Source organism: Podarcis gaigeae, assembly GCF_964106915.1.
Source record: "Podarcis gaigeae genome assembly, chromosome: 10".
NCBI classification, from domain to species: domain Eukaryota; kingdom Metazoa; phylum Chordata; class Lepidosauria; order Squamata; family Lacertidae; genus Podarcis; species Podarcis gaigeae.
The window spans coordinates 21393214-21414994 of NC_139686.1; the positions used below are offsets into that span (position 1 = coordinate 21393214).

General features: G+C 43.6%; 1 protein-coding gene across 1 annotated transcript in view; it reads right to left on the bottom strand.

The window, feature by feature from the left end:
- Positions 1-639: 639 nt before the first annotated feature.
- The window catches only part of PTN (pleiotrophin), an 89817-nt gene continuing 68675 nt past the window's right edge, over positions 640-21781 (bottom strand). The window contains exons 3-5 of the mRNA XM_083701028.1: positions 20245-20418; positions 18844-19005; positions 640-1278 (exon numbers count right to left, since the gene is read on the bottom strand). Of these exons, the coding sequence (XP_083557154.1) occupies positions 1226-1278; positions 18844-19005; positions 20245-20418 (389 nt within the window). The 3' untranslated portion in view covers positions 640-1225. The remainder of the gene's footprint in view (positions 1279-18843; positions 19006-20244; positions 20419-21781) is intronic.

The window sequence follows — 21781 nt, forward strand, 5'->3', positions numbered from 1 at the left end:
CTGGAGGGATGCAAGTCGAGGAAGACTGGCATAGGGATTTGGGTGCAGATATTGCTTGGCACTGTGGGTTAAACCACAGAGCCTAGGACTTGCCAAACAGAAGGTCAGCGGTTCGAATCCCCACAATGGGGTGAGCTCCTGTTGCTCGGTCCCTGCTCGTGTCCACCTAGCAGTTCGAAAGCACATCAAAGTGCAAGTAGATAAATAGGTACCGCTCCGTCGGGAAGGTAAACGGTGTTTCCATGCACTGGTCTGGTTCGCCAGAAGTAGTTTAGTCATGCTGGCCACAAGACCTTGAAGCTGTACGCTGGATCCCTTGGTCAATAAAGCAAGATGAGCGCCGCAACCCCAGAATCGGTCACGACTGGACCTTTTGGTCAGGGGCCCCTTTACCTTTACCTATTGCTTAAGGACAAAAATGAACAACATCAGCACTGACCCACTGTCAACCCATCCATATGGGTGGGGTATAAACAGACTATTTTCAGGTGGGGAAGACCTTATTAGCTCTTTTAGCATTTCAGTTCATGGTGGCAGAAAGTGAAGCCTGCCGTGCAAACATTATTTTCGTACTTATTCCCTGTTCATTCATGGGAGGGAAAACATTTTCAGGAAACACATTAAGAAATCATTATGGACTAGAGCCTTAAGTTGTTTTATTAAAAGGTGTAAATTACAACCAAGTTAGTTATTTCAGGGCAGGTACAATCTGGGGACAGAGACCCACTCTTGCTGTTATAAAACGTAAAAAGTCTGTTTTACACATCATAAGACGGCCAGTCTGCGCAGCATACGGACAGACCATTCTGACATCATGGAACCTCGATAGAACACGTCCTGTGGGATTTCCATGTGGGTCATAAGTCCTGCCCTTAGCATGCAGAGTCAGGCCTTAAGAAGATTGGACTCCAAAGGAGGAAAGGGGGGGTGGGGATTTGGGATGAATCTAGACTTTCCAATATACAATAGTAAATCAGGTACCTAATGACATTACTGCCTTTTTATGGCAGACTTCTACAAATGTGGTTAAGGTTATACACTTAAAACACTAAAGTAAAAAATAAAAAAGAAGAAGAATAAAGAGGGCGAATTGGTACGTTTATTTCTTCCTATTGTACAATTAAGCTATAAATAACTTCTGGATAAAACGCCTAGCTGTCAATGAAACTTGTTAACCGATTACATTCGAGGAAGTCCCTTTCCCGTGTAGCCCAGCACATCTTGACTATTCCAGTGTCTTCTCCTGTTTCCTGCCTTCTTTTTTCTTTTTCTTGGGCTCTGTTGGCACAAGGGAAAAAAATGACAGTGTTACAAGAGCATCAGAAACAACTCCACAAGGTGCCATAGCTGGACATTTGCTAGGGCCCCAGGATTAGTAAAGGAATCACTGCCCTAACAGTGGTCCCATTGCTCACTTTGGGGATGAAAGCATGCCAGAAGATCAGATGCAGCCTAAGAGAATGCTCACTTTGCATGCCTTGTTTCCTCCAGGTTTGGGGGCTATCTGTGAGTGCCTCCAAAATCCTGGTGCCAGAAATGATCAGAAACACAGCCAGAGTCAAAGAAAGAAGAAAGGTTTCTTCCCAAACATATAGAGTGGCCTTGATCCTACCTGAATTGAACTGAAAGCCTTGCAGACTCTTCAATTTGGGTCGGGAGGAGGCAGGAGAAAGAAAAGCAACAAGGCAGACTCTCCTTGCACCTGCTCCAACCCTGGGAAAATCTAGGGCTGCCTCAACCAGCTCCAGCAAAACCCTGGTTGACTCAAATTAGCCTGAGGAGTTGCAGGGTTCAGGAGTCATCCAGAGCCAGTGCACTGCCGGTTACTAAAGCACACCTTTTTTTTCTAGTGGTATGTTTCACTCAGACAACCAAAACAGAGTTGATTTTAGACTATGAAAATGTAATAATTACACTCACTTAGAGCAGTCCTGGGTCAAACTTTGTAATATCTAAAACCTCTTCCTGAACATTTATTTTTTATTTTTGGTGGGAGGGACATTTTGGGAGGGGGATCTCTGCTCCTCTGAGCATTTTTATGGGAATGGAGTGATTTTTACAGGGATTTTCAATGCTTACCAGAAATAAATGTCTTCAAACCTCCACTGAGCTGATCCTACCATTTTATATTTTCCAGAATGTTTCATTCCAATACAGTGGTACCTCGGGTTACAGACGCTTCAGGTTACAGACTCTGCTAACCCAGAAATAGTACCTCGGATTAAGAACTTTGCTTCAGGATGAGAACAGAAATTGCACGGCGGCGGCAGCAGGAGGCCCCATTAGCTAAAGTGGTACCTCAGGTTAAGAACAGACCTCCAGAACGAATTAAGTTCTTAACCCGAGGTACCTCTGTATATCTTAGGCTGCAGGGGCAATGATCAGAAATGAAAAAGGGGAAAATAAAAAATGGCAGCTGCCAGCCTGATGAGTTTTATCCTACCCCCAAATCACTAGAGAAAAATTTGTCCCTACTTTTGTGGCTTGCAGATGAGGCCATGAAATGGAGGGAGATTTGGATAGAAGATCCTGCTTCCTAGGTTTCTACACAAGTTGCTGCTCTGAGCATGTCTTCTTAGAAAACAGGAACCCATAAGGTGGCCCATACCCTCCCAGTGCCACAAAATGCTGGGATAATCATGAAAACCCTTAAGCCATTGCGGCTTCTCTCTTAGTCACAGAGAGCCAGCCATTGGGGGTGGGGTAGAGGCATTGGGAAAGAGGAAGGAGGGCTTCTTCCTGAAGCCTAGTTAGTGCTTACTAGGCTTTGAGAAGAAGATGGGTGGACTGTAGGACCCTGTCAGAGCCCTCACGCCTCCTTCCTGAAGGACCTGCTTTTACCTTTCATTGCCAGGCACATGCTGGAATGCAGCAGAGAGCTCTACCCATTGAACTTCCTCCCTGGAGGGCTCCTCTCATCCAGGGAAGGAAGAGCAGTTGCCCAGTTATGCCTGTGTGTCTCGCTGCCTCCTTCAATTGCTTCACCAGGCAAGGGAGCCAGCCTTTGTTGACTTCACTCTGTTTCTCCATCCAGTTAATTCCATTGAACGAGGCAGAGCTTACTTCCAAGCAGACGTGTTTAAGATGGAAAGCAAGAGTAAGTTATTCATAGGACAGGGTTGTGCAGGGCTAGGTTTCTTAGGGGAGATGAAGTAGTTGCTCTCGCCGAGCTCGATGAAATGGAGTAAATATGCGAAGTAAATAAGTGAAGAGTCCTACTGCACACAAGCACTGACCTGGGATCAGGTGGGACTTACTTCTGAGTAACCTTATACAGAGGGCGAAGCTCCAGGATGCAATCTTCCGCATACACGTCATGAAAGTAAACGTTCCTAAACATAATGAGACCTGATGTCATGGACTGACTGGACACAAAGGAATAGTGGGAGGCACCAGCTGGGGAACCAACCACCAAGGGAAGTAGGTTCTGAGCCTGGGGAGTGGTGGTGAGACAACGATAAATGGTCAGAGGTAGAAATCTGAGAGGAGTTGTCAGAAGCTGAAGAGGTAACAGGGTTTGTTGAGAAGGGAGTGTCTGGCAGAAAGAAGTCCAGAATCAGAAGCTGCAGCAGGAGAGGATGGAGGCCAAGAGATGGAGATGAGTCAGGCTGGTGAAGAAGCCAGGGTGTCTCCCTCTCCTGCTGTGACCAGCTCCCCTCCCACCTGGTCTCCCAGGATCAGAAGAGGTTTGAAGAGTGAGGAGCAGAGACAGGTGTGTCAGTGCAGTCTCAGATTGCTTGGGAAAGACCCAGAGAAGGAGATTATTTAGGCAGCTATTGTAAGGTTGGGATCTTCAGCCTCCACAACTCTCTCATAGGGAGAGAAGATTTGCTGTGCTCCAGATCATATGCAGAGTACTTTCTCTCTGCTAGAGGTGAAGAAAGGCCAGGACTCCAGTCCCAAAGCATTTTTTCTCTCAACTTCATCAGAATCCAGATGGCTCTCCAAAGCAGCCTCTGTGATTTTATCTCCTCCTCCTCCTCCTCTTCCTCCAAATCCTTGTACAGAGGTTGTTTCCATTTCCACATCACAATCGGCTTCCTTCAATTTAGTGATTCTGTTATCCAGTCCTCCCAACTTTTCATCAATTTGGTCTGAAGCTTCTGAGTATTCCTCATTTCCACCTCATATTCTTCTTCTTCATCCTCTGGCTCATTTTGTTCATCTTGACCAAACATTGATCTGAACATTTTCAGTTGTTCAGTCATCATCAACTGTTTAACAATGCCAATGGTCACTTATTGATCCAAAAGTACCTTTGTCATACTGGATGCTTTTGATGTTCTGGATATCATTAGGCACCCAGTCCACCTTAATCCCCCCCCCTTAGAATCACAGCTACAATAGCACATTCCTTTCTCATGGCTAATGATGGGCAAAAGGGGTGCCTGACCCTTTAAAGCAGTGATGCTGATGTAGGATAGAATGCCCCTATTTTCAGCTGAGGAATGTTGGAGGGCATGCCATCCCACTCTGCTTCCTCTACAGACGTGTGCTAGCAACAGTGCCAATTTCTGGTGAGATCTCAGGAGATCTTGCTGAAACCTTGTGAGACTTCACTGTAACCTGCCACCGCCACAGAATCCAGGTAAGGGAGGCTTCTGCAGGAGGTGGCAGCAGAGAAGAGTGGCACTTTCCCGTTTCACCTCAGGTGTAATGGGATGAGCCACCCCTGCAAGGAAGCAATGATCTACTCCATAGATGGACCACGGTGATGGACCACTGATGTTGTGGACTATTACTCCCATCATCCTTTACCATTGTGCATGCTGACTGAGGCTGATGGAATGTGTAGTCCACAGCGTACCTGGAGCACCACAGTGGTCTACTCCCAGTGCATATATTCAATGCCACTTTATAGACACCTAATACGCATGAGGATTTTTCTTAAAATAAAAATTCAAAAAGAATATTCAGGGGCTCGGAAGCAAGGAAGGAGTGATGAGGAATAGTCTCTGGTTGAGGCAGAGGCGTTCTGATCACAAGTGCCAGCTCTACTTGGCATGCGAGGTATTGTCTCAGGGTCTAGCTTAGAACAAACTGAAAATAGCAGGCAGCTCCTGGAGAAACCAGGTCACGGCTCAGTGGAAAGCAAGGGAAAGGTTTTTACACATACATCTATAAACACAAAGACACCAAGACACCTCCCAGCTTTCCTTCCTTATTTACTGCGGAAACTGGGTTTACTTCCCTGAAAAACTTATTTGACCCTGCTTCCCACCCCCAGTCCCCTTTCTCTGCCCCACATGCTGGCTGTATTCCCCCCCCTGTCTGCTAAGGGTATAGATTTTCCTTTCTTCCAGAAGAGAGGCAAAGACAGAGAGATGGCAGATAATGGAGGCCAAGCTACCGAGAGATTTATGGAGGCAAACCGATCCAAACATGTTATAGGATCATAGAATTGTGGCATCGTAGAGTTGGAATTTCACTACTTATATTTAGAAACATTCATGGTAGTTGTTTTTAAATAATCTGTTGATATTATCTCATTTTGATTTTATAGTGCCTGCTATTTTTAAGTACTATTTTTATTGCTATTTTTAATGCATTTATACCTACTTTTTTGTAAACAACTTATTTATTAAGCAGTATATAATCCTTGTTAAATAAATAAATTACGTAATTTGGAAAATCATATCACAGGAAGTGGGAGGCCTATATTGAATGATCTGAAATTAGGACTAGTTCTAACACTGGGCAAACTGAGATGTCTGGACCAGGAGGCTGTGAGGACAGCAGCCACAACCTAGCTGTTCCTTCTAACGCTCCACCCACCTACTGCTTCCCAGGAAATTCCTCTCTCCCAGGACCAAATTATAAAACTTGTGGTCTAATTAGACAACTGCATGGTTCTTTTGCTCAATTTTACACCATAACTAGGGGTTCTAGTTCAACTTAAAAAGCATACCTTATGCAAGATGGAAGCCATCTATCTCTGGTTTAGGACACAATCCACCATCCCATTATTTTCTTTTGATCTGCCATAGACCAATCTAATTAGCATCCATTTCCGTTTTGGAAAAAGCTGCTCCAGTTTAGGCTACACAGTTGTCATGGACTGGCTGGATGCAGAGAGTGGTGGGAGGTGCCAACTGGGAACCCCCCCATAGAAACCCCCCAGGGGAAGAAGGCTCAGAGCCAGGGGATTGGTGGTGGGACAATGATAAGTGGTCAGAGGGAGAAAAGGGAGCAGACTGGGAGGAAGGTGTCGGTAGTGGAAGAGGCAACAGGGTATAGTGAGCAGGAAGAGACTGGGGCAGAGAGCAGTCCAGACTCAGAGGCAGAGGGAGACCAAGAGGCAGAGATGAGACAGACTGGTGAAGAAGCCAGGGAGTCTCCCCCTCCTGCTGTAACCAGCTCCCCTTCCTCCTGGTCTCCCACAACACAGACAGAAATGAAGATGGAAGAAAAAAGAAAGACAAAATGAAGGAATGTTAGGTTTCTGGGAAAGGAACCAGTGGGAAGACAGGACCATCAGTCCTCTCCCTCATTGGGGCAAGACCTACTGGGAAGAGTTGCTGTGATCATTAGGCCTGCACTGTTTTGGTTTCTTTGAATAAAGAGTTAACTTCACTGGCACCAGGTGTTTTATTGCTAACCTACTCCTGACTCTGGCTCCTCACAACAGTTGATGTCAAAATTCATTATTGCATGCAGTTTGTATCACAGTATAAGCAGCTATTCTGAATGTGAAGTCATTCATATTGACTCCTTAATGGAAGATAACAAAATCAGAACAGTCCAATGAATCAAGTTTACAGGCCTTATTGTGCGGGAATTTAAATTCCTCTACAAGTGTGCTGATTTCTCCAAACGTATGTTTGCTTCGGCAGGTTGGAGCCATGATTCAGCATCATTTGTATGGCTTCCATGGCTTTTTAGGATGCCATAACAACTCACAGTTGTTAAAACTGAGCCAGCCCCTCCTGTTACAGAGAAAAATAAATTGCGAAAAATAAAGGTAGTGCTTCGACTCTTGTTTTCCATTTGTGGCTTTAAATTGTGGGTTGCTTCTAGTCCTTGGGCACTATCTCTTCAACATAATTGCCTTCCCCCTGCTGCTTTTGTAGTAAAGGTTTATATACATAAAGTAAAGGTGATGGCTTAGAAAAGGCCGCCTGCAGCTATTCGGCACCGCTGAGCATTGCTATCAAATTACTAAGAAGTGATGCTAATCCATCACGCCTAGACCCAACAAAATCCACAGGGCTTATTCCTATGTTTGGTTAGGATTGGGGAATTCATTCCCAAGATTTCTTGCTTAACAGGTTTGTGAACTGAGCCTAGTGTTGGGATGTTGACTGTTTGCCAGCTGTAATTGATTGACCCCTGGATCTTGGCATATGACAGGTCTCCTTGTATCACCAACATTTATAAACTCTAAGTGATTCTGTTGGCACTATAACACGAAGCAGTCACTTAACTCTTGTGGCTTTGCTCAAGGGATCTCGGGCTCTCTGGTTTTACAAGAATGATGAAGAATCTCAAAATATTCCTTCACAATGAGATCGGCTGGGCAAGGAAAACTCCCCGGTTTCATGGTGATGGACAGGCTGCCAACTTTTCTCTGATATGGCTGCTATGCCTTTAACAGATGTATGGCCGGCAGAAACTTTGCTGACAAATGAAATGGGAAAAGCCTCCCCTGTTGGATGTCCACTTGGCCCACATCTCTTCAATTCACAGCCTACAAGAGTAATGCTGGAAATCTTAAAGTCCGGGCCATGAGCAGAATACAAGCAGAATACACCAAACAGGTATCCTTTATAGAAAGATCAAGATCTACACTAAATCCAAACTACACATCTTCACGGTCCCCACAAAGCCTCAAGTTGCTCTTTATACAGCTCTTTTCTGTGTTGCACGCTGCTCTGCATTTTCCCACATCTTTGTGTGTTGTTCCGTTCCATAGGTTATGGAAGAAGTGAAGCTGTCGAAAACGTTGCCTGCGAGGCAAAGAAAAGTTCCATGCTTTTGCTGTTGTTGAAACACAGTTAAACCTTCTTCTCTTTCTCCTCCTAAATTCTTTTATTAAATTTACAACCCGATCTTCCTCTCAAAGGAGCTTAAGGCAGCAATCACTTGGAGGCAGAGCTTGTTCCTTGTTACTACGTGGTCTGATGTGCTTCACACCATTGGTGGTGGGAAATAAAATACTCAGCAAAAAAGATACGAAGACATGGAGTAAGTTGTCATTTGCCTCATAGATGGGAAGAGAGAAAACAGCACATGGCTGCCATTTTCAGCAACAACCCACCATTTCTTGTCACATAAAGTTCTGTCCTAGAATTCAAGCTCTTTCTCCATTCCTTTCTCCTTTTCATTTCTATATAAATATAACAACAAATCATAACTGCCAAAACTGAATATAGACAGTTCTTCCAGATGAAGACAACCCATTAGATATCCTCTGCAGATTGAACATGTCCTCTTTCCCAAAGTTTCCTAACAATTTCAAGCTTCTTTCACCTTCTTGTTCTTTCTGAATAACTTTCTGCAGCTTGAAAATCTTATTACATTGCCATTGGAGTCACCATCAGAGCTTCAACATTAGTCTAAACTCCATACCCTCCAACATTTCTCCAATTAAAATAGGGACATCCTAAGAAAAAGTGGGACATTCCAGGATCAAATCAGAAATCAGGACGGCTTCTCTAAATCAAGGATGCCCCTGGAAAATAGGGACACTTGGAGGGTCTGGTATATAGAACTTATAAGTAAATAAATATATGTTGACATAACAGGAAGATGAATGAGCACCACAACAGTTTGGAAGCATAGCAACTATCTTCCAAAGGTTAAAAAAGGCTGGAAAGAAATTGAAAAGAAATTGATAGTGATTTGCTAAAGTCTCCAAGAAGGCTTGCTTGCTTCCTTTTATAAAATGGCAGTATGATTGTGTTGTTGTTTATTGTCATACCAGCTGCATTAACCTACTGATAGGATCTGTGTTTTAAACTGGTGGCACAGCTTTGCTTTTATTATTCCACAGGTGTGAGAATTGCCTCTTGAAAATTCCTGTGAGATGCTTACAGAGGACAAAGGGTGGAGTGAAGGAGACAAGAAGGAAGGGCGAAATTAAATACAAGAAAGAAAGAAAGAAAGAAAGAAAGAAAGAAAGAAAGAAAGAAAGAAAGAAAGAAAGAAAAGGAAGGGGTGTAGAAGCCAGAAAGGAAGGAAGGAAATGATTTACCCATTTAGAATAGTAATGAGAATAAACATTTGCTTATGCTGGATCTTTTTATCACGATAAGCATAATAGCTCCAGGCACTCTTGCTGGTGATGGGCACTGCTGAATGCCAAAATATGCCACTGAAGGAAGAGGCAAAGAAAAATATATATTGCTAGTTCATGCAAGCAGCACAAAAAGTGTCCTAAACTCTTCCTGAACCGTACCACTTCAGGGTGTCACATGTGTGTGCATGTTTGATACTGTTGAATGTTCTCCCCGCAAAAAAAGCTCCCTGCACATATTCAACTAGCTTAGACAATGCTTTTCAACTGTGGGTCCCCATATGTTGTTAGACCACAATTGCTGTCATCCCTGGCTGGAGATGTTTGGAGCTGTGGTCCACCAGGACTTGGGGACCCAAGGTTGAAGAGCACTTGTCAAGCAGATGACCCTTCTCCCTGAAGGAATCCTTTACAACATGCAATGAAATTTTTAGATGGGGAGAGCGTTCGGAATATGTCCCCAGTCCTCCTAAGATCAGAAGTGGTAAACTCCAGAATCCTACCACCACCATCCAGCTCATTTGACATATTGTGTAAATCAGATATAATAAATTATTTGCTATTATGATTTATTGCATTTGTGAGTTGCTTTATATTGCACAAGGCAACCCAAAGTGACTTACAATCCTCGATCACAAATACATGAAAACCAGGGGAAAGGATACATTAAAAACATCTCAGTCACTTCTAAAGGTCACATATAGTTAGGCCATCTTAAAAACATGATCTTAAATGCAGAGACATTACCTTGCCAACAAAGGTCCGTATAGTTAAAGCTATGGTTTTCCCAGTAGTGATGCATGGAAGTGAGAGCTGGACCATAAAGAAGGCTGATCGCCAAAGAATGGATGCTTTTGAATTATGGTGCTGGAGGAGACTCTTGAGAGTCCCATGGAATGCAAGAAGATCAAACCTATCCATTCTTAAGGAAATCAGCCCTGAGTGCTCACTGGAAGGACAGATCGTGAAGCTGAGACTCCAATACTTTGGCCACCTCATGAGAAGAGAAGACTCCCTGAAAAAGACCCTGATGTTGGGAAAGATGGAGGGCGCAAGGAGAAGGGGACGACAGAGGACGAGATGGTTGGATAGTGTTTTTGAAGCTACCAGCATGAGTTTGACCAAACTGCGGGAGGCAGTGGAATACAGGAGTGCCTGAGGTGCTCTGGTCCATGGGGTCACAAAGAGTCGGACACAACTAAATGACTAAACAAAAACTATAGTTAGGCCAAAGGCCTGGTTATAAAGGAAAGTTTTTGCCTAGCGCCTAAAGGTAATGATGGCACCAGGTGAGTCACCCTAGGGAATGCATTCCGCAAATGGAGGGCCACCACTGAAAAGGCCTGTTCTTGTGTTGCTTCTTTCATAATCAGATTTTCACAGTTGCCTTTTTCATATATAGGCTTTCTAAAGGGAGCAATCTTTGCATTTTTCAAAATCTATTTACTGTTGATTGTTCCATTATCCCGTTGAACTCTGCTAAGTAGTAACTGCCAGGAAGAAGCTGAAATTGACAAGCTGTCCTAAGAAAGTCGAAGGACTTGCTCCAGAGTTCAGACAGGCCCCATTTTGATGGACTCACATCAGGGCTGACCCAAAACATTTTGGCACTGAGGTGAACCACAAAATGGTGCCTCTTCCCAGCCAGGAAAGATGGGGGAAAGTGAAGACTGACATCAGGAACAAAGGGGAAAATAAAGAGCTACATCAGGATTCACTGCCCCTGTGGATTCTGCTGCCTGAGGCGTTTGCCTCACCTTGTCTCATGGGTGGGCCAACCCTGCCTCACAAGTGCTTCATTCGTCAAGGCAATGGGCAATGGAGCTGAGCAGGAAATCCTTGGCTGTTCCTTTGGTTTTCCCCATTCTCCAAAATAAGCTCTTTTCACATGCCCAACTTCCAATCAGAATGAAAGTGAAATCATCACTGAAATCATTGGCTGGGAGAATGTTGTTGTTTTTAATGCTTTTAGAGTCTTTTAAACCAATTGTAATGAAATTGAGTTTGCCACCCTGGGTTCCTTTGGGAGAAGATACAAATTGAATAAATAATAATAATACTTTTTTTTTAAAAAAAAAAAACCTTTTGAAGCTGAGAAAATCCCTCACTTTTCTGTCTAATTACTGTGAGCAGCAGCTTATTCTTTTGATTTCTGTAATGCTAATGTATACTAAATTCCTGTGAGTTCACCTAATGAACAACATTAAAGACAGAGGGACATAATAATCAATCATGAAGATGCGTCTAGAAACACAATAATACCACATGAAGGGCAATGCAGGGCCTCATTTCCTATTATGGTTGCATTTTTCTAATAGGACTGATGAATGATTTTTAAACTGATTGCTTGGGTGCGTTTGTTGTTTTTTGCAATTAAGTGTTAGACCTGAATTCTTCTTTCAGTTACCAAAATCATAATTTGGGTGCTTTTACAGGGATATTGAAAGGATGGAACTCTTTTACCTCAAGGATCAGATAAACCAACTTAAAAAAAAAAAGCAGCCATCATTGTTAAGATGAGGCTGGCTTTTATATTTTCACCTTTGGATGTCTGAAGTATAGAATATTGTATCCAAGGAGGCTCTAAGACATTTTGCTGTCTGAATAGAAACAGTAAATGGTGCTCCCTCCCCAAATCAAGCTATAAAGAAACCGAGGCCGGTCAAGTTGTTTTGGTACGTGAGGCAGATAACCTTACAAGTACCTCTTCTTGGGAATAAAAATATTGCAGTTGCAATGGCAACTAGTATACACTACTATACACCAGGACTCACAACTTAAATACCAGTTTGCTGCTCTTTCATCATTAAAAGCAGCTGCCCTCCATTCCTGTTTTCTGAGGCCTTCTTATGATGGCCCCCCTATTTCAAGAAGGTCTTAAGAAACAGGAGGAAAACCTCATTTCCCATTTCCCAAAGTCTTAGAACTTCTTGAAGTGACAGTTTCCTGAAGCAAAAAAAGGCCCCTACTAAAGGTAATAGGGATGCAGGTGGTCCTGTGGGTTAAACCACAGAGCCTACGGCTTGCCGATCAGAAGGTTGGCGGTTCAAATTCACGCGACGGGGTGAGCTCCCGTTGCTCAGTCCCTGTTCCTGCCAAACTAGCAGTTCAAAAGCACGCCAAAAAGTGCAAGTAGATAAATAGGTACCGCTCCACTGGGAAGCTAAACGGCGTTTCCGTGTGCTGCTCTGGTTCGCCAGAAGCGGCTTCGTCATGCTGGCCACATGACCTGGAAGCTGTACGCCGGCTCCCTCGGACAATAAAGTGGGATGAGTGCCGCAACCCCAGCGTCAGCCACGACTGGACCTAATGGTCAGGGGTCCCTTTACCTTTTAAAGGTAATAAGAGATGTGGGGACAAAATGTGTCTTTGACACCTAAAAATGCCTGAAATAGCTAGCAAGGGATGTGTGGATGTGAAGCAAGCAGAAAACTGGATTTAAGAAAGACAATCTGAGGGGGTTTGAGGAGCCACTTTAAAATGTTGGCAGGGGGATCTGGCCTGTGGCACATGGGTTAGCCACCCCTAGGGCTTTTTTTCAGCTGGAATTCACTGAAACTCAGTTCTGGCACCTCTCAGGTGGGCGCCATTGCCATTCTAAGAGAACAAGGAAGACGTTCATGGTGAGTTCCAGCACCTCTTTTTCTAGAAAAAGAGCACTGGCCATCTCTGATGGAATGTGCATAGTTCTCCTAAAATACAAACTGGAAACGGTCCTTCTTACAGTGCACTCCTATACAGTGAAATGGCCATGTGCCTTACTTTACAAAGGTCAATCCTCCATTTGACGGTCTGTCAGTCCTCTGTTTTGAATGTGCCCCCACTTTTAAAAAGGGGTTGTCCAATGTTCAGTGTAAATACGGGGCGAGTTTTTTAAAAGAGGCCCTGTGGAACATGTGTACTCTGTATCCACGGGGCCTCTTTTAAAGGACTCACCCTGTATAAGGAAGGAAGAACAGCAAAGGAACTTGAAGCTGCCCATTAGCAGTTAGCTTCTGAACAGCAGAATTAGCAAGTACCCCAAGAACCTGGTCACAGTCGTTGCCTATAGCAATGATCAATGAATGTGCATCAATACATATGTTAGCATATTTTATGCATATACGTTATACACATTTTATGCAAATCTGGATAATCTTGGGCTGAGTTTGAGCTGAGCAAACTTAATACAGAGCAACTTCACTCCTCTCATTTTACAGGGCTGAACTGAATGGCTGTGGGTGGTTGAGAAGACCCATTCTACTGAGATTCCCTGGGAGAGTTCAAAGAAAGAAAGAAAAAAGATCTTCCTCCTTTTCAGCCCACTAGAGAAACTCTCTCATAGATTTGGTAATTCAGCCAAGATACTCATTGGGTCACCCTTTACAAGAGGCAGTTTCAGGTGCTCTCAGCCTCCAAACTCCTGTTAACAAGTCTCTGCAAATGATCAAGATGAGTGGTTCTCTCCCTGTGACTGTTTACAGCTGACGTTTGTAGGTTCTATTTGTAAAAAACAAGCATCTTTGTTTAAATGTGGGCTGCTTCCTATTTGGGTTTTTGGAACCCTGGTGGAAAGACACTTGTCAGGAAACAGCAGCACCTGCTGGCAGAAGGCGGCACTGCAGGCCACACCATGAGCAACAAGCGGTCGACACAAGCTACAAAAAAGAGGGACACCTAGGGGTGGAATTAGGACCAGAGACATGGCAATGTGTGATGAGTTGCCCATTCAGCTGCTTCCCCTCCATGGAAAAGCCCTTCAAGTCACAGCAGTCCAGATGGACTCTATCAGGCGCCAAGCAGCAGCCACAGAAGGGGATCTCCGGGAAGCAGCAGTCACCAGAAAAGAACTCCCAGGACACAGCTTGAAGGCCCACAATAAAGCAAACATGCCACACCATTGTTGGTCAAGGTCTGGTCACTGCCTAATGGGACTCTGCCTTGAGTTCCAAGGAAGAAAGATGAGCCATAAATGCAATTAATGAATTAAGAATTGATGCTTCAGCTGAGACTCCTGCATTGCAGGTTCCCCAGAATGATGTCTTCTAAAAGGCAGATAGTTGTTTATCTCCTTGACATCTGATGGGAGGTGTTCCACAGGGCAGGCACCACTACCAAGAAGGCCCTCTGCCTGGATCCCTGTAACTTCTCTTCTCACAGGGAGGGAGCCGCCAGACGGCCCTCAGCGCTGGACCCCAGTGTCCGGGCTGAACGATGGGGGTGGAGAAGCTGGACTCACCTTCCACTCTCTGTACACAACTGTACATCTGGAAGGAGGTGCTTGCATGGACACCCCTTTCAGGCATCAATGAAAGCGTCGAACAGAATGGTTGCAGCCCATCACTGTCCCCACCCTGTGTTTATTGCCTTTGTCAGTGGAATATCTAGAAGGGCTCTCCAATGCTGGTGGTTTTAAAAAACCTCATGAGCAGACCCCCATTAACACTCTGTATCCAAGGGAATTTTTTAAAAATTGTATTTTAGGTGGTACTTATTAATTTAACAATAGTGATACCTTTTTTGCTTTGTGGCATCGTAACTATTTTCCAGTGTTGGTGAGACACTAATAGATCTGAAACTACCATTTGCTGACTTTCTGGAACACATTTCTTACAGCAAACAGACCAGATGATTACAGTGGACGTGCAGGTTGCGAACGTGATCTGTGTGGGATGCACGTTTGCAACCCGCAGTGTTCGCCACCTGCGGCGGTGCATCTGGGCACGCATGGATTGCAATTCGGAACTTCTGCACATGCGCAAAGCACATGTGCGACCGCCAAAACCAGGAAGTAACCTATTCCGGTACTTCCGGGTTTCGGTAGGTTCGTAATCCAAAAAAACGCAACCTGAAGTGTCTGTAAACCAAGGTATGACTGTATATGGTATAGAAGCATTCAACACATTCTCTTAATTACTATATTTCAACTTTTTTAAAAAAGCAAAACAAATGCAAAGCAAAACTTTACTGCCACCACATCTGTATAAAACCACCTTGTGTTGCATAATATACCGGTAATTGCCATTCTACTGTTTGTAGTATTGGCAATAATATCAAATTCTGCAGCACTGCGGTGCTCCTCTAAATCTATTGGCATGCAGACTATAAATTGAGCTACCAATGTCAATTGCAAGGAAACGATGTTTCATTTATCTAACTTTTAATTTTATTTATTGGATTGGTATAACATCCTTCTCCCAAAGATCACGGGGCAGTTCACAACACAAAAATACAAAATGAGAACACAAAATACATGATAAAAAGAAGAACAAAAACAAACCAATGACCCCTCTCCCACAAACACTTTAAAAGGACACAGAATGTTAATCAGTCAAAGCCAAAGGTCTGGTTAAACAGAAACACTTTTGCCTGGCAGCTAAAAAAAAAAAAAAAATGAAGGCACCAGGTCAGCCTCCCCGGAGAGAGCGTTCCACAGACAGGGAGCCACTGAAGGAAAGGCTCGTTCTTGTGTTTACACCCTCTGGACCACTCATGGAGGAGGCAAATGGAGAAGGACCTTAGGTGATGGTTGCAGGGTCCAGGTGGATTCTTATGGAAAGAGGTTGTGCTTAAGGTATTGTGGTCCTGAGCCATTTAAGTCTTTATAGATCAAAGCTAGCATTTTGAATTGGGCCTGGAAACTAATTGGCAGCCAGTGCAGTTGAGCAAAGATCAGTGTAAAATGCTCAAACCATCTTCCCCCGGTGAGCGAATTTCCCAAACCGTCTTCAGAGGTCTTCTTATCCTCTCTATCTAGAGCAAATGTTTTGCATGCAGAAGATCCCAGATTCCCTCTCCAGCGTCGCCAGGTACGGCTGGGGATGTCACTGGTCAGAGAGTTAGTTGGTGTAATCAGTGTAAGCCATACTGAGTTAGATGGATTGATAGTCCAACTCGGTAGAAGACAGCTTCCTATGTTCCTACATTTTTTTGTGGCTCACATGTCAACACTGAACAGGAATCAATGATCTTCACACAGCACATAGTCCAACTATGGCTTTCACTCCTGTGGGATGTAATGACGGACACCAACTCGGATGGCCTTAAAGGAGGATTAGGCAGATTAATTGAGGATATAGCTATCAATGGCGACTAGCCACAATATCTATGCCATATCTTTTCTATCAGAGATAGCATGCCTCTTAAAGACAGCTGCTGGAAATTGTAATGTTGTACTCATGTCCTGCTTGTGGGCTTCCTACAGGCATCTGGTTGACCACTGCAAGAACAGGATGCTGGACTAGTTGGACCATTCGCCCAATCCAGCAGGATATATATAGAACCATAGAATTGTAGAGTTGGAAGGGACTACAAGGGTCATCCAGTCCAACCCCCTGCTATGCAGGAATCTTTTTCTCAAGGTAGGCCTTGAATCCACAACCCAATCTCATGCTCTGCCAACTGAGCTATGTTCCCTCAATGTACAGCTAAAGAACAGTGGTGGGTATTTTCTAGCTTCTCCTCTTGGTTTGCATGGAGTCATGATAATTCCTTCCCCCACTCTTCCTCAAATCTTCTGCAGTGCAGAGACAAAACGTCAGCATGAAGTCTTCCCTGAAGGTAAAATGTTTGAGACACACAGCTTTAAAGGGCTCCTGCCTCCTTTGTTTTCTATCCTGCATCCGTCTCATTATCCAGAGCAAGTAAACCAAAAGAAAACTGTGATATTTGATTAGGCTCTCCTGTTTTTCAGGTGGCAGCAGGAACTCTGAACCAGTAAACAAGCATCCATGCAGTGCACCTTTTGTGATGGGCACAGAATTCCTTGTCTTAGACACAGTGGTACATTTCACAGCTTCAGTTCCTGCTATCAGTTCCCCTGTGCACACAGCACTTGTTACAGCTGCAGAGTTCATTAAAAGGCCCAATTAATTAGAACTTCTCCTTTTTTAAAAAAAAACAACCTTATTTATCTGGGATTGACACAGGTATGCCTGTGGTTGAGCATGCAGATCTCTGTGTTCTGGGGCTTACATGGTAAATTATTCCTTCACATTTTTCACTTTTCTGAAGCTGTCCAAAATCCGCAGCAGCAGCAGCAACAGTATCATAAACATCATTACAGTAATAAGTGTCTAATAATACCTGGGCATTGTATATTACAGTTAAACGGCAAACAGAAACGTGTTCCTGGCTGCAGAGTCAAAGTCAAAAATCAACCACTAGGAAGGGTAAGGAAGTAGACATGGTTTAGGAAGAAGGAATCAAATGAAAGGAAAAGCAGAGGTGGAGGGGAGGATTCCAAACCATAAACTAGAACTGCTTCAGTGTTTATAGAAGTTTCAGGGCAGAATAAATAGGTTTTTAATTTAAAAGACAAGAAGGGCAAGGACAGATAATGCCCTTCTTATTATAAGATCACCCTAAATATAGCTCAAGTGTAAACCAAGCACACAGATTTATCTTATCAGAACATTTGTCATTGGGGGACCTACAAAACAAAAAGAATCTTTCTACAACTTTTTTCAGTAGCTTGCCTTTCTTCTTAGACCTTGACAAAATGGCTTAGTTTTATCTTTAAGGCAACATTCCCTATCCTTCACAGCCAAAGGAGGTGTTCCCTTTCTTAATTTATTTATGTATTATATACCTCTTGAATGTAACAAAACCTCTAAGCGTTTTATGGTGGCAAACCTTACTTTCAGTCAATTGTCTATAAATCCTAGATCTCCTTTATCAGTAGTTTCTTTCAGACAATATAAGATGCATTGACAAGATCTATTCTAAAGGGATGCCATAGCCAGTCATTTCATTGGTCGTCTTTAGTTCAACCTGGCTAGAGGGTGATGCAACAATGGGAGCTGCAGCAAGGGATGCTGAAGGATTCTGTCAACAACAGAAATGGCAGAGGAAGATGCCAATGTAAAGAGATGGCTTGATTCCATCTTTTGGTTCCATCCTTCCTCTTTCAGACTGATGCTTACCAATACATCTGATTGAGGTTTCATGCTTTGTGGGTGGTAGCTAATGAAACCATGCAAGGGTACCATGAAGTTATCAACCAATTTTTGCAAGTGTGGGGTGTAGGGAAAAAGAGGGGAAATTATTCAAGTAATAACATCTGACACAAATAGCTCCAGTTCTGCCATCTGAATATGAGGCATTGACAATAGCACCTGGAGAACACAGTGCAGGACTGTCTGTCTGTTCCACTGGGGAAAAATTGGCCTGGACTGATCAGAAAAGTCTTCTCTTGAAGATTACTCTTTCCTGGAGGTGTGTTTTAGCTTGCAGGGAGCCATCTTTGAATGGTAATTATATTCCCTCTTGTGACTGAAGCCTTGTGGATGTTTGTTTTGAATGGTTGCATGATGGCTTTGTGGGCATGTTCATTGTTTTGCACTCGGTAAGACTGGGTTGTCCATTTCCGTTTTGTGGTCTGAGTTTTTGTTCCTGCTTACACAGTCTGCGAAACTCTAGTCAGCTCTCAAACAGGCCTGTGCCCCTGCTTACCTGTCCTTTTAACTAGGGATGCTGAAGACTGAATCTAGGGCTAGCTGTACAGCAAGCCACTCAGCTATGGCCCTTCCCTGCCAAGGCAAGATTTCAAAGAGACCACACAGCTTTATGTGTGGAATGTTGGAATGATGGGAAAGGCTCTACATCAATGATTTGTGAATGTGTGTTACCTTGAGGTTTGGGTTTGGTAAGCTTCCCACAGGGCTTTGAGATGGTGACCGTCTTCTGGCAGTCTGCATTGTGTAGGGCTCGCTTGAGGTTCCCAGTTCGAGTCTTCAAGGCAGTGTTTAGGTCACACTCTCCCCATGCCTGGAACTGGTATTTACACTCCGCTGCAAAAAAAATAAATAAGTGAGCACATAATATTTTATTATCAGCAGTTGAAAGGTAAGAACAAAATATGGCTACTTGAACATCCTTGTATGTAGGGTAGCTTCCTTCCCAAACAGGGCAAGAATGGTATTGCTTTTTTGTTCCAATTACTTTTGCTAATATTTATGTTAGGTCATCTAGGACCAACCTCTTTTATATCAGGGATGGGGAGCCTTTAGCCCTCCAGATGTTGCTGGACTCTAGGGCCACACTCTGAGGCCACATTTACACCATGCATTTAAATGCCTAGGATACCACTTTAAATGGTCATGGCTTCCCCCCTAAAGAATTCTGGGAGCTGTAGTTCATTAAGGGTTCTGAGAGTTGTTAGGGTAACTATATTCGCCTCACGAGAGCTACAATTCCCAAAGGAGCTTAGCAATCAATCCCTCTTCCCTGGGGACTTTGGTTTTTTGAAGCCAAAATCTGCATTACAGAATTTGGAGAAGGGCAAAATCCAAAGGGTAACTGTGTTTCACTCTGCACATTCATCTGGGGAGCTGCAGAACTTCTCAAGTCACACACGCACACAAATGCAAAAAGTGAATTCCTTATACCCAGAATTTTTCAACATGATCATGAAACCAAATGAATTATCTCTCTGCCCACCTGTCTGCCTTTACTTATGTTTTACTACAGAAAATTGCCTTGTGGGATATTGCATTTTCACTAGGTTTTCCTTTCACCCTGCATCAGAAAAATAAACGCTCCACAAATCGTAATCCTAATGGAAGAGAAATGCCTAATTTAGTAGGATGATATGCTCAAATCTCCAGCAAATGAAGGCAACAGAATGTTGCTCCTAATTACTTTTCACCATTGCTTTATCATTTAACTGTCTCATCAAACTGACTTCCTGTTGCTCAAAATTTCCTGTTCTCCCAAAGACTTTGATGAGCTAATTAACCTACTCAGTCTGACATGGCCATCTTAAAAAAAAAAAAAATCACTCTGCTTTTTTTTTTTTTTTTTTGAACTTTTGGAGAAATGAATGGAGCTTGGAAACTCACTTTTGTCCTATGACGCCTCCACAGCTTCCTTTTTCTGATATGTCATCCCATGGTGGCCCACAGCACTTCCTCAAAATTCCAAAGGTGCCCTCCGGCTCAGAAATATTGGTAATGCCTACCCTAACAAATGGTTCAAGGTATGTACTCATACTTAGCATAATGGTTAATCTCAGCCCTGTAAACATTTACCTCCAAATTGCTTCTTCCAGTTGCAGGGGATCTTACACCTTTGTGTCTTCATTGTTTGCTTACAATCAACTCCAGTCCGGGTGCCTTCACGGGTCCCTAGACCACAGTCTCCGCTAGTAGGGACACAAACGCTCCATTGCCATTCTCCACAGTCAGATTTTTTCACCTTCTTCTCTGGAAAGAACCACAAGGAACACAACTCAGAAAAAAATAAAGGTCAGGGTGCACCTAAAGTAACTCGTGTGGACTGCCTGCTTGGGACGGGAGGTGACTGCAATGCCGTAGCGTGGTTTGCCAGCCACCATGGCTGTGCCAGGTAGAGGGGGAGGAAATGGATGGAGTACACATAGGCATTCAACTGCCTAACAGCATTTCCATCACCCAGCGATCACAGCAGCAGAGATAAGAAAAGAAGAGTTGTTCCATTGTCTGGAGAGGTCACTTCCTGGTTTGCATGGAGAAGTTGTTTTCAACAGAGGCTAGCGACGGAAGCACGCAGCTGTATTGAGGCAACATTGAGTGTCAAAATTTTGTACCCCTAACAATTTTGTGCCTGGGGCAGCTGCCTCTGTGCTACGCCACTGGGTAACTGCATCCTTGTTGTACTCTACTTAATACAAACCTTGAGGCAAGTCTGAGATTCCCCTGCTTAACCACTTATATATGATCAAACTGTATAAGATCAGAGCTAGTTCTTTGCTAAAATTAACTGATCTTGGGGTTCAGCAACCTTTTCTTTCTCAAAAGTTTCCCCCTCCCTCACGTAGCGATGCAGCCATTCCAAGACCTTCCTGAGTCAGACAGTTTTGAAGATATGATGCTATATTTCTTCCTTGCTGTAAGCCAACGACTCCAGGGATGTCAGATTCTGCTGCATTCAATTCCTCCATTGCCATTTACAATGAAACACAGCATCAGCAACTTGTCACTTCAGCAAGTCCCCAGTCACTTTGTCAAAAAAAAAGTTAATGGTTTCTTTGTATTTCATAACAAAGCACAAAGTACTTGACATTCTCACATCAGTTGAATCTGTCCCCTGGGAGAAGAGAGAGTTGAGGAGCCTGCCCAATAAAACCCTAATATTTGTCATAAGGTTTTGAATGAGGAACAAGGCAAATTTTGAATGAGGCACAGAACCTGAAAAGCCTGAGTAGTTTTCCTATCCTTCAAATGAATCCTGAGAACCAAACAAGACATTTTCATCCCATAGCATAAGTAATATGACCAAATGATGACCACTACTATGAATAGAGACATTTGACTCAATTTGCAGTGGGCTCAACCAAAGTTACTTAATTTGGGATCATTTCAATCTAGGCATGAATTAAGGTGGCCTCCATTCTGAGCTAATGAGAAATCACTCTCCTGATGATGTCATCAGAGGGTGACCACTCCTTGAGGTCTCCCGAATCCCATTTCCTATGAGCCCCACACTTAAAATGAAACAAAACCCTGGTGGTAGCAAGGCCTCACAATGGCGATGCCTCACTATCAGAACTTTGATATCCAAGTAAGATCTACAGGATGCAAGGATCCC